This window comes from Aythya fuligula, chromosome 7, assembly GCF_009819795.1.
Source record: "Aythya fuligula isolate bAytFul2 chromosome 7, bAytFul2.pri, whole genome shotgun sequence".
NCBI lineage: Eukaryota > Metazoa > Chordata > Aves > Anseriformes > Anatidae > Aythya > Aythya fuligula.
The window spans coordinates 32848734-32865023 of record NC_045565.1 but is presented as its reverse complement, the minus strand read 5'-3'; the positions used below and the strand labels follow the sequence as shown (position 1 = coordinate 32865023).

The 16290-nt window shown below is 37.8% G+C and overlaps 1 protein-coding gene across 4 annotated transcripts in view; it reads left to right on the top strand.

Moving 5' to 3' along the window:
• ATE1 (arginyltransferase 1) overlaps positions 1-16290 on the top strand; it is an 84739-nt gene that overhangs the window by 50836 nt on the left and 17613 nt on the right. For all 4 annotated transcript variants that reach the window (XM_032191083.1, XM_032191082.1, XM_032191081.1 and 1 more), the window contains exon 11: positions 12526-12646. In XM_032191083.1, coding sequence (XP_032046974.1) covers positions 12526-12646 — 121 coding nt within the window. The remainder of the gene's footprint in view (positions 1-12525; positions 12647-16290) is intronic.

Below are 16290 nucleotides of genomic sequence, written 5' to 3'. Positions count from 1 at the left end.
ATCTGCATCTAGAATGACTGCAATAGAATTGCTAGTGTAATTTTGTTTTGTTTGATTTTGTATATTTAATAAACATGGACTTACTTAAGAAGAATTCCAATAATAGAAATTTAATATTTTGTGTAAATACAATAAAAGAGATATAATTTAACGTGAGGAATTTAAAAGCAAGTCATCGTGAAAAAGAGTATGTTGAAAGGATTCTCTTATTTGTAATAGGGTATGTGTTCAGGCAGTTATTATTCCCTGCAAAGCAGCTTGACAAAAATCCAATACATCTATCTGGACATATCTTCTGTGTTATTCCTGCATTTGTTTAGTGTTCTTGTATTTGGATTCCTCTCCCGCTTTCTTATGTTTAGCGCAGTTCCCAAGAGGCGCAAATGTGCTGAAGCCCAGAAACTGTGAATCTTGGTTTAGCGTTTCTTCTGGCAGCTAGCAGAACTAAAGCCTCTTTTTCACTTTCGAGTCTTAAGGTTGAGCAGATGAGCAGCAGATTTTATGGACAGTCATGTCAGTTCGCATTCGGCTTTCTGCAGGGCTGGAGTTTTTGGCTGTGATAGCAGGTGTGTTCATGCACTGTCGGGGAGGTGTGGTGCCTGGCTGCTTTATATCTTTTCACCTGGGGGACCGCTTTGCCACGGTGACAGCATGCATGGTCTTTTTGCAGTGCAGATTTTTGTCTTATTGAGATTACTCCACTGTTACCAGGAGTGGCAGCAGTTCAGATGCCTGGCTTGCAAGCTCCTCCTGCTGAGGTGGGCACGAGGCGAAGGACGATGGTATCGCATGGACCGGCTCCTTGGGGAGCACACAGAGGGACGCTATGTACAAGTTCTCCTCTCCCAGCAAACAAAGAAGGCTTGTTTAACGACCACTTAGCTAACAAAGCTGACCTAAAATTAGAATGCTTATTTCAGGAATGAAAATTTACAGTGAAAATAAACATTTTTATGGGCAGTAGAAGAAAGTTCCTTTAGAGTGCACTACTTTGATGGACCAGATTTTTTGCACAGATACTTTTTTTCTGTATTTACTTCTAACACATGCTTGAAATACTGTGGCAAAGTGAGCCTTTTCAATTTTTTTTTGTCTGCAGATGTAGGAGAGAGGCAGATTTGGACTTTCTGACAGTGGTGTGTTACTTTCATTCCTGTTAGTGAGATGTGGGTACTTAAACACTGAGGTTTATTATTGCCTAATTTTTTCTCCTTCAGAATTTTAGTCTGAATAGTATCTTTTTGTGTGTGTTAAGGGTGTGTTAGTTTGTCACAAGTGATACCACAATTTTTTTTTTTTTTTTTTCACTAATAAGCTTTCCTGTGCTATTTTCTCTTCCTTGTCCTACAACTTCCCTCCTTTCACTCTTACTGTTGTACGATTATTTCTAACATCTATTTGTACAACTATTACTTGTTAAACTTGTTTCAGTTATGCAGCTTCTCAGACTTCAATGTACACATCTCTTTTTGTGGACCGAGTTCTGCACTTTGGCACACAGTGCCTGTCCCTCAGTTCTCCTCCTGCTCCCAGTTGCCCAGACTGCTGTAGGTTTTATCTGTAATCAATGTGTGGTGTCCTGCAGTCAGCTTGGCTAAAATGTATTACAGAGTTACCAAAGGTCCAGACTAAAATGCTTCATTTCCATACACAAAATTGAGATAAAAAGCCATTATATTCAAAACCAGAATTCAGCTGCCAGGGCCAGTCACGTGAAGTGCTACCAGAATTTTTCAGTTGGAAGAGTGGGATAAAACTATTGAAATATCTGCTCAGTTGTACGTAATGCCTAACCAGATGTGTCTGTTTCTGAGATTACTCGTTATCTGAATGATCTTGCTGAAAATAACCAACATTTGTGATATATGTATGTATTTGAGATTTTTTAGAAGTGTTGAAATGTAGATATTATTTGAATATTTAGGAAAGCAAATTTACTGGATATTGTGGATGTTTCAGTGTTAAACGGTTAAAGGTTAATTATTGGGCTCTTTGTAGGTTATTCTTTCTATTGCCGATTTCTCAAAAACATGCCAAGTGTACAATATATTGATAGAAAGCCTAAAAGGGAAAAAAATCCTTTATAGTTCCGGAATATCAGTTCAGAGTATTATTCCTTGTCCTTAGATGTATGTAAGCAAGAAGAAATTTAAAAAGCCAGTGTGGCCATTTTTAAAGTGACGTTGTTTTTCAACATGATTTAATTGCATAAGCAGTATAAATGTTTTTAAAGATCCTGCTTCGTGTAACGTTCATAGCATAGCTTAATCTAAAGCAAACATCTCGCATCTGAATTCTTAATTGGGACTGTAGTTCAACTCATGAACATCAGTGTTCCGTAATTTGAAGAACTGTCAATTAGTCCAGTAATTTATTATGTCTTCAAATATTCCACGGGGTGAGTCAATAGCTGGGCACGAGGGTGAAATATGAAATTATGTACTCAGTACAAGGCTACCATCAGCCCCAGACTTTCCTGGGCACGTCTTGTTTTCTTGCCCTGAGAGTCTTGTCTGGAGAGATTTTTGGCAAGTCCTGTGTGTCTCTGGCTGGGTTTTTGGAAACCCCATTATAGGCAGAAGCAGGACTTTGGGAAAGTCTCATACAGAGGCACAATTCCCAGTGGTGATGTGAGCTTGGCCAGTGATAAAAGACAAAGATGAGGCTGTGATGGGAGCAGACAGTGCTACACAGGTAGATCCTTTACAGAGCAGCAAGACCTTGGAGAGGCTTGGGGCTTTGGGGTGGTTGAGTGGGGATGAAGGGTTGAGTTTGGGAGCTGGTAGATGAGAGAGTGTGGGAAAGCTCCAGAGACAACTGTTGGAGGAGAGCGTTTGGAGAGGTGTTAGGAAAGATGGGGAAGGCTTGGATGCTGATGAGCATTGGTGCTTGCCAGGGGAAACAGCACAGGGTCTTGGAGGTAACCACAGAACACAACAGCTGTAATGGGGAGTTTGATTTGAAGATAGACAGATGGGCAAAGAATTGTCAAAAGGCTTAAATTCAGAGAAATTCACGGAGAGGAAAAAAAAAAAAAAAACAGGCTCCTCTGTACCCCAGCAGCAAATAAGTTTATCCAGGAGCAGATGCACTGAACTTGGATTAAACTGAAAGAGCAATGTGCATGTTATGCATGCATAAACAGGGGAAACTGGAGTCTTTATAGGTACCTCAAAATTAAATACTGTATCTTGCTCTATAATATACACACTTTTCTCTTGTTTAGCCCTTTAGAATCGTTAAGCGTCTTTATTGCTTTAAAAGGTGAAAAAATAATTGCGTTGAAGTGAATTACATGAGTAAGGATTGTGGGTTTGATCCCTGCTTGTGTAAACATCACAAAAGATTCAAAAGGTAATTTGTGTAGTTTTACTTTTTGGTAGATCATAATCACAGCCAGTAGTTAAATATAGATAGATAGATAGATGCAGACACACACTCTACCCTCACATCCATTTGTGTTGTACTGGTGAATATATATTTTTCAGGAAAATATTTTAAAACATGTTCAGTTTAAATTCTATCCGTTTAATAATTTAGCTCTAGGTTTGGATATTTGTATTTTTCTATTAAATGAGCATGATCTGTAGTATTTTTACTTTGATAACTAGAGAAGAGAAGACTCTTTGACAGGGCATTAATTTAGCTTTCTTCTGGAGTGTGTCTGGAAGCTGCATAGATAAATGCTTTACTCCTAGATATGACTTCAGCTAGTGAGGTATTAATGAATATTTAAAGCTATTTCATATCAACGTGACAATTTCGTGTATGCATGCTGTTTATGTCTGTGTAAAGCATGCATATGATACATTAGGTTGTGAAAGCATGTATATGATACATTAGGTTGTGTGTTTTTCCTTTGATTATTTCACTTTTTTATCTCTCACAGCTGCCAAAATAAACTCCTCTAGTGATAGACTTAAGTCAACATAGTTGGTGTGTCTCTAATGAAGCATTCCTCCTGAGGCCCCTACTCGGGTTTTATCTTTTTGTCATAGCTTTTCTTAATCTCTCGTTCCAACTTTAATGCTAGGCTCTCCTTAAGAATTCCTGCAGCAGATTTAAAGTAAACAAGTTCCATTCCAGTAATCATGATTTTTATTCCCCAAGACCTTTGGTTTTTGAAGTAAAAAGACAAAAAGCACTTAAATTTTTTTTTTCACTCTACAATACTTGATATTTTTTTAATGTGTTGAAAAAGTTGGGTAAAATTCAGAAAAGCTAATATTCATTAAATGTACAAGCTTAACCCTTCTTTTGTATTGCTTTTCCCTCTTTGTCTTTAACCATGCTACTTTCTCTAGGATTCTGCAGTAATTTCTCTATAAGCAAGGCAGGTACTAACATCCAGCTTCACAACTGTGTCCATGTAATACTGTCTTGACCTTGTTTCCAAGTGGATTTTTAATAGCAATTTCCAATAAATAATGTTAACTGGTTTATACTTTTAAATTTGGAATTTATTAGTAAACAAGAGAGAGAAAATGGCAATATTTGAAGATATGCCATGTTTTAATACTCTTGGTGTCAGGCTGCAGAGTTCCAGGCAGGAGTGTACAGTGTGGTTTTCCTTTAAGTACCACCCCTTTCAACATCGCCTATTTTTGTATGCCAAACACAGAGTTTGCGTAGCAATATTGAAAGCTATACCTAGATTCAATAGCTTATTTTAATAAAATGCTGTTCTGTACAGCATGGATTAGCAGATAGAGCCTTTGTATGCAAGCACCTGGAAAGCAAGAAAAAGAAGAAAAACTCAAAATTTGACGCCAATTTTTTTGTAACTTCATTTGCTTAGCTATCTACTTGGGATATTTCCCTTTAGTCCTCAGTTTCAAGTTTTCTTCATACTTGTCTGTCACTTAGATATTATTATTTCAGGTTTGGATAAACATTCGTACAATGTAGGTCAGTTCAGAATTAACAAACTTGCTGTTTCTGTCATCAAAAAGGTCTGGAGCCCAGGTTCAATAGCAGATGTAGACTGAATAGTGCTATTTCTTGGTCTTAAAGGAACCATTTTACACTCTTGTGCACAATTGTCTCTGAACAGTGTGAAACACCATAAAAATATGCATTGTTTGAGCAGCATTATACCATAGCTCACATATTTCGTGCTATGATTTATAGTTATCTCTTGACATCTCCGAAGTGAAAGGGCAAAGTTGAATTGCGTATATAATCCTCCCAGCTCAAACCTACTAGAAAAATCATAAAAGAGACTTTCCCAATGCTTCTATTGTATTAGCTAGAAACTCACACAAATTCAGTCTGGTAGCATTCGTTGCTTAGATTAAGCTTACTGAAACCTAAGAACTATAAATGTTAAACTTGTTTGTTTTTGTGTATGCATGCATCCATCTGTCTGTCTTAGCAAGAAAAATAGAACAGGTATGTGGTAGGACTAGGCACAGAAATTTAATGGTTTGTGTCCAAGTTCAGGAATATTCTTGGGCACTAGGTAGCCATTGGCCTGAGTAAATCTCAAAATTCAAAGAACATGAGCAATAAAAGACTGACAATGTATCTTTAACTTATCTTTTTACAAGTATGCATTTATATATGTGATTGGGAGATGCTAAAAGTATAGTTTTTAGTCATGTAATTTCTCAACACACAGGTTGCGCAAGCCTAATCAATGGCTTTGTTTCAGATATAGTGAAGTTAGCCATTTTAATGTAGTTGCTCCAATATAAGGGCCTTATTTCAGATAGAGCGGCCCAGATGCTAGCTATGGAGGGCCGCACCACAGGCCCAGGCCTCCTGAGCACGCCGATTGCTAATAATTGTGGCTTCTTTAAAAGCTATCTCATTGATTAATATGGTGGTGTTGGAGAGGCTAATGGGATCTGTTTAATATTTGAGTATGGCCGTAGATACACGCTATCTAATGCAGCACTTCACTAGCTTCTCAGGCTGGCCTGCTATCACTGTTGTGTGTCGATGTGCAGCGGTTCGCGGCTTGGGCCTTGTCACAAAGACATCCACAGCTCCCTCAGCTTCTTGTACACAGCAGGTGGAGGGAAGGATAGCACCGGCATATAAAAGAAGTCAGGAGAGCTGGATAGAGTCAGTGACTGAAGGGGAAAAAAAATCTGTCCCAAATCTTCCCCTTTTTCCTCTACGGAAAGCAGTCGTTTCTCTAGCAGTCCATGACCCTCTTCAGAGACCTTCTGGCTATTTGCCAGTATCAAAAGCAAGCTAGGGAGTGTTAAATGTTTCAGGTTATTTTTGTGACAGAGGACAAGGCAAAAGCAGCTATTTAGAGTGTACGCTGAGTTACGAAGATAAGAAAATCCAATTTGCAAGATTCCTAGAAATAACGTTTTAGGAAAGCAAAGAAATTACAATATTTTTTGAAACTATCTTGAACAGGGGAATAAAAGTACTCCTTTAGTTGTGCTTCTGTGCAGACCACCTTAGGCAAATACAGTGTGGAGGTTTACCTTAAGTCTGAGTGAAATTTAAGATAATTTTAATTTCATTCAATTTTTGTGGTGTATTAGAAGGACGCAGACAATTAAAGCCCAAAACCCAGCTTGATAGCTGTATGAATCTGAGCTCTCTTTTGGTCTTTTATCTTAATCTGTTTTACACTTAACCTTACTCATATATTTTATTTACTCAAGGGACATCATGAAAACCTCTTGAAACATGGAAAATGTTTATATAAATGAGTGAAGAACAGTTAAGTGTGAATAGGCTATCAATATTTGTAAGCAATGATTTGTTTTTTACTAGCTGTAGGAAAAAATTACCATAGCTATTTTCTGTTTGGAAACAGTTTATCATTAGTTATTTTTTGCTAATGCTTTGTGTTAAACTGGGAAATAAACAGAAAAGAGCTGAAAGTTGGCAACGATACCATTGCTTTGGTCAGTCAGTTTAAAGACAGCTGGGTCGTATTTAACATTGAAATAGGGAAAAGAAAAAAAAAAGGCGATGTCATAGCAAATTAACTAATCTAAGTAATTGTTGGTTTGAATTTCTATTTGAAATACAACTTGAAATGTTTACATTTCAGCTACAGGAAGCCAAACAATGTAGAAGGTGAGCATTTCCTCTATGGGTTTCTATGTAAGAGATGCGTTAGGAAGCATGTCACTAGAAGAATGAGAATCAGCACATCTTTTTGAATAGGAAAGAATAATTCCCTTACACTTCATTTTAGAATTAGTGTAAGTTTTATAGGCTACAAAATCAATTTTGGTTATTATGAATGACGTCCTTTGCTTATCAAAGAATAATGCACTGTAATCTTCAAAGGTGGCTAAGCTCCAAGGAGTGTAACACTTGGGTCCTAAAAGTTCTGATTGCATAATTATTTCAAAGCTTGCAGTTTGGATCAAATCAGCTCATCTGATTCTGTTACTGGAGTGTCAGGGAAGCGTTTGCACGTGCAATCGTAGATTTCATTTTGGTTAAAACCAAATTGTTACTTATCCATAGAGTTATCCACAAACTATACATTTGCTGATTTAACTCCTTTTTGATGCATGCTAAAGAACAGAGTGGTGACTATGAGGTTGGAGAGAGCTGTGCAGGTTGCTCTTTTTTGTTGTTTGTTTGTTTTTGGTTTGTTTTCTTCATAAGTCTTTCATGCCTACCTTTACACACATGGGATGCCCAGGAGTGACTGCTGAGGGCTGGAAGCACAACTGGCTTCAGATGTCCAGCTCTTCATCCCTGCTGGCTCCGGCACAGCCCAGACACAGCCTGTGAAAACACAGAGGTTAGAGTTACTCACAAAGTGCTCTCCTGGGGATCGAGAAAGTCCAGTTCTGTTTGTGCAATGAAATCAGGGAGCAAGGGTCTGCTGTCGTGCTTTGCTGATGGGATTCCGGCGGGGTTGTCTTTCAGCGAAAAGACCGAATTTAATAAACCTACAGCCCGACTCACCCTTTCTCATGTTGTGCTGCACAGCTCTAACGGATTGCTGTTGATAATTTGGAATTATTTTGTTTATGTAGTCTGAGAGCTTCTTTTTCAGCAGCTGACTGGAAATTGAGATGAAGGCAGTCTTAATTTACTTTTAATAAAAGATCAATGGGTTTATTGTGGAAAAAATAGAATACAGATGTAAACTGCATTTGATAAAAGAATTAAATGTGTGTTTAACCTTCCCTTCTTGTTTTTTCAATGCTACTGGTGCTTGACCTTTTTTTGTTTTTGAGACTATTCTCTTTCTTGGTAGTTTTACATTTTAAGTTTTACTCAGACTACAAAAACAAACTCTGCTGATGTTTTTCATCTCAAATGCTTACCAAATCCCTCAGATTTTACAAAATATTTAAAAAGTAATCTCCAGACTTAAGTCTCATTAAAACCTTTGCCCTTCCTGTGGGACAAAAGTTCAGAAGAAGATTTTGATTTGGAAACTGTAAAACAAAAAATATCATGGTGTGAAGTATTAATTTAGACTTGGCAGCTGTGCTGTAAAATTTATTTCCAGAAGTTTTGAATTAAAATGGAGCATATCTAGTAGTATGAGGGAAAGCACCTAAAGTTTTCTTCTTTCATAAGAGTGCTGCAAATATCAGTGAAAATAGTTTTAGAGCTGTTTTTATTAAATAGCCTGTCATATATATATATATTGCAATGAGTTGACTTGGTAGAAGAAACCACATACTCAGGATTTCCTTAACCATACTACTTTTTAGTACTGCTTTTTAATGAAACCATTTGATTGGTCCTTATAAAGATGCATTTTTTTTCTGTTGTTTTTCTTTACACCTTTATTTTACCTTGTGCTCTCCTGCTTCTTGAGCAATGTTGTCTGGGTGTTATCCCTTTGTGGCCTTTTTCCCATGTTTCAAACGAGACAGAGCAAAATTAGAAAGAGGTCAGAATGACTAGGTGACTAAATGTATGGAGCAGCATATGTCAGAGGAATGAGTAATGAATTTAGGTCCCTACTGACCTGTACGTCTGTAAAATCATGCGTGGCATGTTGATAAGGCAATGGTTTTCACTTATTCGTGCCACAGTGGTGGTGATCATCATCAAGGGGAACTGCAGCTTGCAGGTGGAAGTAAATAGCAGCAATTCAGGGTTGTTAAATGGCTGGCAAAACGCATTGTTACTGAAGTTACCTGGTTATGAAAGTATCTGTTTCACATATTGTTGGAGGTCAAGAGAGTATTGGCAAAGTAATGCTACCAGCTTGTGTTACTGTTTTGTTCTTCCCTGAGTATTTTCTATTCACCGCTGTCAGAGGGAGGGTTTTTGACTATTTTACAAATGCCTGGTGTGCTCTGTAGGGGCTGTTTTTGGATATCCATGAGAATTTTAAACAGCATCAAAAACGGTGAAATGTTAGGTAAGTGTATTTTATTTCCAGAAACACTTAAAAATAGTACGTTGTCCATCTTGTTGAATATTTCTCTACAAAGAATAGGTGAATGGGAAAAAATGTAGAGTTGTATATTGGCAGAGTGCATTTCATCAGCAGCTTGTAGTGGATTTAAGAAGCTGAACCACGAGAGAAGTGCTTAGGGATGGCCTGTAAGACGATCCTTTCTGTTGAAAATCTTGTAGATAAGAATTCCCAAGATGATCTGGGCAATATAAACAGTGCTACTGTGCAAGGACTTTTATATTGCGAGATAAACGCAAAATGTTTTCAATTGTGGGTTTTTACTGTGGACTGAACTACTTCTGAAATGCATGCTAATTCAATCTGAAGTAATGATTTTCAAAAATAGTTTTGCAAATCTTATGAAGTTCTTCTACTGTGATAAATAGTTTTGCAATTGGTCATCCCCTTTCCAGTGTCGGTTTCTGTTGGGTGTGTGCTACACATTGGTAGTTTTAAGAATAAGATGCAATATAAATAGTACTCTTACAGTCAGTTTCTGTTGACAGTGTAATCATAGGAGTCAATAATGAAATGTGAACGTGTCCCTTTTTCTTGAAGTACAAGTACTCCTGTACGTGACGGATAATCTGGCTGGACTCTCACATTCAGGTATTTCACAGTCCAGGAGTAAGGGGATGAAAAAAAAGAGATGGATTCATAGTCATTTATTTTCATGTTGAGCCTTAACATCTTCAAAGAAGAAAATAAATTTGAAATAAGCACTTACAGGACAAAAAAGAAAAGAAAAAAAAAAAAAAAAAAAAAAAGGAGCAAGAACCTTAGAAATTATTGCATTTGATTTAGCAGTTTCTGTGGATTCCCTTTTTAATTATGTCAATATAGAGACTTCCCCAACACTTGATTGGGATATTCACCCTTGTGTGTGTCTGGGTTCCCACTTCCTCTGCTGGATGATTCATGGGATGTGGGTTCAACCAGTAGAGTAAATAAGGTACAAAAAAAAAAAAAAAAAAAAGCGGAAGGATATTGAAGAGCATCAATGGAAACCTCAGAACTATTTACTCCTCTTTCCATCCTCAGTAGGGAATTATCTCCAAATAAAAACTGAATCTACGTTCATGGATTGGATAATCCTTTTTCCCATTCCTCCTTTGCTCAGTGCTAACGAAGCTTTTTGTTACAGCCAATCCAGGCATGCTGCAATGCAGTTAGTTTTACACATCGTATTTGTGACAGAAAATGATGCTGTAGAAGTGGGAAATATAGACTGGGGGTATGATTGTGCACCTGTGGGATTCACAGATGGGGTGTCATTTAGGAAATCCACAAGTAATTGTGTTTAATGTTGTAATATCTGACTGAAAAAGCTTATCTTTCCCTAATCCTTAATTTGTTTCACCTGAGTAATGGTGACTAAACGTGTTCGTAGGCATTGCATTCCCATTCCTTTCAAGGGTTTCTGTTTCGGGGGCACAGCACCTCAAAGTGGCGTGTGCCAGCCAGATCCCTTCTCTGGTTTAGAGAACTTTTGGATGCCTTGAGGCTTCGGCTTGTGCGTGGAGCCAGAGGAATTTTGTTTTAACTTCATGTGGAAATTCGAAGCAAACGGATCACAGAGGAGTGGTTGGTGACTGGAGAGAAGGGGTCGCTCCGGGTGAGTTAGCCTGAGCTTGTGCTGAAGAAAAGGGATGAAACAGAGTGTCCAAGCATTTGTGAGGACCCACCAGGGATCTGACAGGGTTCAACATAGAGCTTCCCCCCCACCCATACAGGCAGTTGTGATTTCTATCAGACATAATACTTCTCACTCGGCAATTTAAAGTTGATGGGATAATGACAAAAAGTTCATTCTCTTACTGTAAATAGCGTCGAGAGTTGGACAGGCAGAGAACAAAAAGCAGCTGGAATCTCTGTAAACATTCACAAATGCTGCTCCTGATTCTCCAAAGTGACATGTTGTTGTGTAAGGGTATGTATAAAAGGATTGCAGAGCTTGTGGACACCACATTTTAAAGCACAACTTTATCACCAGACTGGGCACAGGCTTTGTATCAGCTCCTGCTCAAACACCGGTCAGCTGCACTCCAGACCGCTCTGCCTTGTTCATGGGTGTTGAAAAAAAATCATCTGCTTCTCTTTAGTACTTGGCAAAGATTCAAACTGCTCCTATGAAGATCATCATCCTCATTACCTATTTAAAGTCATTGAAATGAAGAACTCTTAATTGCATCAAGTGCAGTGTGACTTAAGATAACCTCCAGTATTTTTCAACTGTTGCTTCAAGACCTGCATAACTGAAATCCTCAGACATTTGCATCCTATCGACCGTATATCTGTTTTTAAGTTGATATCTGTAGTGAATTTCCATTTTGAAAATTAATTAAATATTTCCACCATATGGCCGTGGAGGTTGAGAGGGAATGGATTAAATGAGTAATTGGTCAAAGATAGGTTTTTGACTTAAGTTATAGGACAACGAGTAATCTTATTTTAAATCAGCCAAAGATCTGATTAGAGGAGGTCATTGTTGCTGAGGTGGTGATTTTCTGTATAGCAGAAGGGGAAAAATACATTGCTGTTTAGTTTCTGGGTATGTCTGCAAAGAATACCTGTTTAATAAATCAACAACAATGGTAGAATTTCACTAATCATTATCTGTAAGCTCTTCCAGAAAAATTTCTATGAATTAAAAGGAAAACATTGCTATTTAAGGGGCAGTGAACAAAATGCTCCATCACTAGTGTAGCATAAATAGTATCCTGCTTACTGTGAAATGTTCTTTTTCTGTTAGGAAGGTGGTTTTTTTTCTGTTACTCACTAGAATAAAGAACACTTGCAGCAAGCTGCTTTTTGAGGTGCCGAGTTTTCTAGTGTCAGCACCGGTTCAACAGGACTCTAGAGGATAACTTTAAATACAGTTTCAGTAAGCAAAGCCAACATTTCTCAATTTCATCTTGGACACTGTAAAATGTATTATCTTAATTTTACATTTCTTTTCAGGCACCAAGGTTAAGTTTGTATTCCTGAGTTTATGCAGAAATTACTAAAGGATAAGCCTGTGTTTACACTGAGGCTGTTTCTGACTCGTTTTGCTTAGATTAGGTTAAAACTATTCCTTGTTCATAGGAAAATCTGGAAACTTGTAGCCAGGATGTCCTTGTGCCATTGATATGACTACTAATCTTCTTTCCTTTTCTCCTTTCTAGGGTCAGTACAGGCCCTCTGACTTGTTGTGCCCGGAGACGTACGTCTGGACGCCCATCGAGCAATGTCTCCCCCTGCTCGAGCTTTCCAAATACTCTCGTTTCAACCAGGATGCAAAAGCAGGTAAGTTCACAAGTAATGATAAATAAATTGCCTGTCTCGTTTTTGCAATGTGTTGGTATCATCTGCTGCTGAAACGTTATAGAAATGTTATATTTAAAGGGAAAAAACAGTCTGAAATTCACAACTCCTTCTGCAAGCATTAACAAATAGGTAGTTTTGTCTTTGAACATAATCAATACAATTTTTAAGTCCATTCTGTTTTACAGATTGTATGTAGTTCAAGATTGACGTATGTTGGTGTTTTTCAGGAAATTGTTATTTGGTGTGTGAACAAAAATGATCAAATAATTATTCCTTCCTTAGATTCTAGCCTGATGAAGGTACAAAGAAAGGAAGTTAGAACCAGTACAGGAAGGTGAAAGGGCTGGAGGACCTTAAAGGCATCAGGTGCTTTTGTGAAGAAACAAACTGCCGAATTTAGTTTAACAATCTGTCTGAGATTTGGAAGAACGCAACAAACAGTAGAAACACCTTAAGCGTCTTGAATTAGATGGGACGTAATTTTTATATTCTGTAGCAGAGTTACTTAGTGATTTGCCAGCATAGAACAGTGAAAAATATTACAAAAGTCAGGTCAGATGCACTGCTACAGATACTGGTTTAAAAGTTCTAGTAGCAGGATTTATGCCAGGTGTCCTGTACAAATAGATAATGTTCCTCAGTGACTGTACAGGTAGCCATGTGGTGTGGGAAATAGCCTAGGGAATGCGCTTGGGTGCGCTTCAAAAAGACCATTTATCAGCGTGGGAAAAGCTGGTACATCATGTCCTCATCAGCTAGAATTGTCATTAGATTGGTGAGAGGAAATAAAAAGAAAAGTAGAGGTAGGAGGAAGAAGGGAAGTGGTTATGGAGGGCAGTGGTGGTGTTAAAGTTATTCTCGTTATGCTGGAGGAGAAGAAGTGCATTCATTGGAGCCCAGGAGTGACAATAAGACTACTGTGTTTGAAGGTGTTAACCCCATACAAGCGAAGGGGCGTCATCATCTTCTTGATTCTGCGAAATTCCTGTGGGATCCCACACATTCAGAAACGGCAGGATATAAAACTCTGCATCATTATCAGCACAAAATGTCTCACTCCAGACACTACTGGAGCTGTGACTTACGTCCTGTGGTTTAAGGAAATTGAAACATAGCTACATGTTGAAGTGTGCAAGACCTGCTGAGAGCTTATAGCCATTTGAGGTTTCAAGAGTTGCTGGTTCTAAGGAAGCTATTTCTCAACAGGAAAATCAGTTTCCTTCTTATTTCTTTACTCTCTACAATAGTCAGCAATATGAGTTTAATTAAGTTACTGCCAATTACAAAAACAGCAATAGAAATGATGATGTGCTTTATTCCTCGTGAATAGCTTTCTATAATGCAGCCTATAATTACGTCAGTTAAGTAGGTCGTGATTTATCGGCAGTGGGACTTCCTATTTAGAAACTCAGGGCAGTAACCAGATCCAGTAAACAACTGGGAGAAATGGTGTGACTTGTGTTGTTGTCTGGGGCAATAAAACAGCCAGTGGAAATGGTCATCTTTTAATGTGATCTGCAATGTCAGAAAATTCTTGAAACACGACCTCATGCTAGTTTGTTCAGCAAGTTTGGCAATTTTCAAACTCCTTTTCCCTCCCTTGAAATAAAGTTACCTAATAAATTTACCAATTGCAGGTTATGAAAGTGCATTATGTTGACAAAAAGTAGTGAAAATTTTCTAAAGCACCAGAAAATATTCATCAGCATTTACAGAGGATTCTGCCTGTTTTGCATTATGTGGTTGTCCTGTGCTTGAACATTTTCAAAGGGTTTTAGAGTGTATTGTTTTCCACCCCCTTCTCCTCTGACGTCTAATACTTTTGTTAACTGCTGGAGAATGAAGAAGAGAGAGATGAACTAAACAAAGTTCTTAACTCTTTATACTACAGAGATAAGTCTAAAAAAGTGTCTAACATTAAATAACCAAATAAAGCAACTGCAGACACTGTAATTTTTTTTTTCGTGTTACTATTTAGGGTGGCAAATCATGGGTGCCTGATGGCTGAAATAGATCCAACTCTTTACTTCTGGCCAGTGTAATGAGATTCAACCTTACTTAACCTCAGAACACTGCAGTCGTACAGAGAAAACGATGAGTTCTTGTGCCAGCAAGCTCTCAGATTTAATATTTAAACAAACTATGCTGGTAGTCATTTTATGTGCAGTTCATAACATGTATTAAAAAACATCAGTGACTTTAGGGAGAAAAAAAATGCATAGCAATGCTCCAACAGCATTCATGGGTAAAAGGTCACATTTGTCAAATATTCTTGCTTTTGTAATATTGGCAGAACTGGTAATTTACATGTCTTAAACAGAACAGATTTTTCATTTCTTTTGTCTGCTGAGTTTGAAAAATTCAGGAGACCTGGCATCATCTGATAAATGACAGAGGTTTGCTGAGCTTCTGATGTGTTTATCATTAAGCAGCTACCAGTCCCTTACTTACAAATAAACCAGCAGTTAGTGAGGTGGGGTAGTGACAGAGAGTTTGGATAGTGATGAGTTCCAAAAATAGAGATTATGCTAAACTGCATTTTCTTGAAGTGGTTATATGGGTCCTTCTCTTTATGGTAAGGACTGAACGTATATGAAATGAATCTGTAAATGCAAACTGAGTTATGCTGAAGATAAAAGAACTGAATTAAAAGATTGCTCTGCAGAAAAGTACTCGTCAGTGACTTGGACAGTATTTCACAACCGATGTCCAAAACTCAGCCACATGATAGCATGCTGCTAAAGTATTCTTGGCCATGGTCAGTCTTTCACACTAGTCAACTGCCTCCTTGCAAAACAGGTCTTCATCGGTTTACTTTGTTCCTTTCACTAGCAGTTATGTCTATGAAGCAAATACAGTTTGAAAAGAATTATAAATAATTTACTTGATATCTCAGCATAGTTTTATCCTTCTGACTTCTATCTTTCTGATTCCAACCCACTGGCATCTTTTTTTTTCTAACTTTTTTTTTTTTTTTTTTTTTTAACCCAAGTGAAAAAGCTGTGCTTGACCTGGGTCACAAGGCATGGCCTTGCTTGGAGCAGAAGCTTTGAGTAGTGCTGATCAAAGGGGATTTTAATGTGTTTTGTTTTGTTTTTATCTTGACAGGTTTGTTTGCTGAAGCTAATAATTGGCCAAGCTAATACGTATCTGTTCAACTTACTGTACGTCTAATAGCAGAATGAAATTAAAATGTATATCAAATATTTTAATTAAAATAAGTCATTTCTTCAGTGTTGATACTTACACATGATCCAGATGTACATAGACTACTCTGTGTTGTCTGTACAAATTCTTAGAGAGAAGATGCTTTCTGCTCTAGAGAGTATAGTCTAACATGAAATACGAAGGATGCTAAAAGATGGTATTAGGAAATGGAGAAACAACTCTAATTGGTGTGGTAGATTAATCAAGCATCAACAGCCTAAGCTATATGATATTTTTGTAAATGCTATGAGGAAGGAGAGTTTCGAGGAGGGATCTAGGGAAATACATTAGTTATCTTCTGGAGTTTGTGGAGAAATCTCTCCCAGCATGAGAGGTGTGGGAGAAATGAAGCAGGGAGTATGGGGAGATGCAAAGGAGCTTCCTTTGAGAAGAAAGGAAACTGGTCTGAGGTGCCA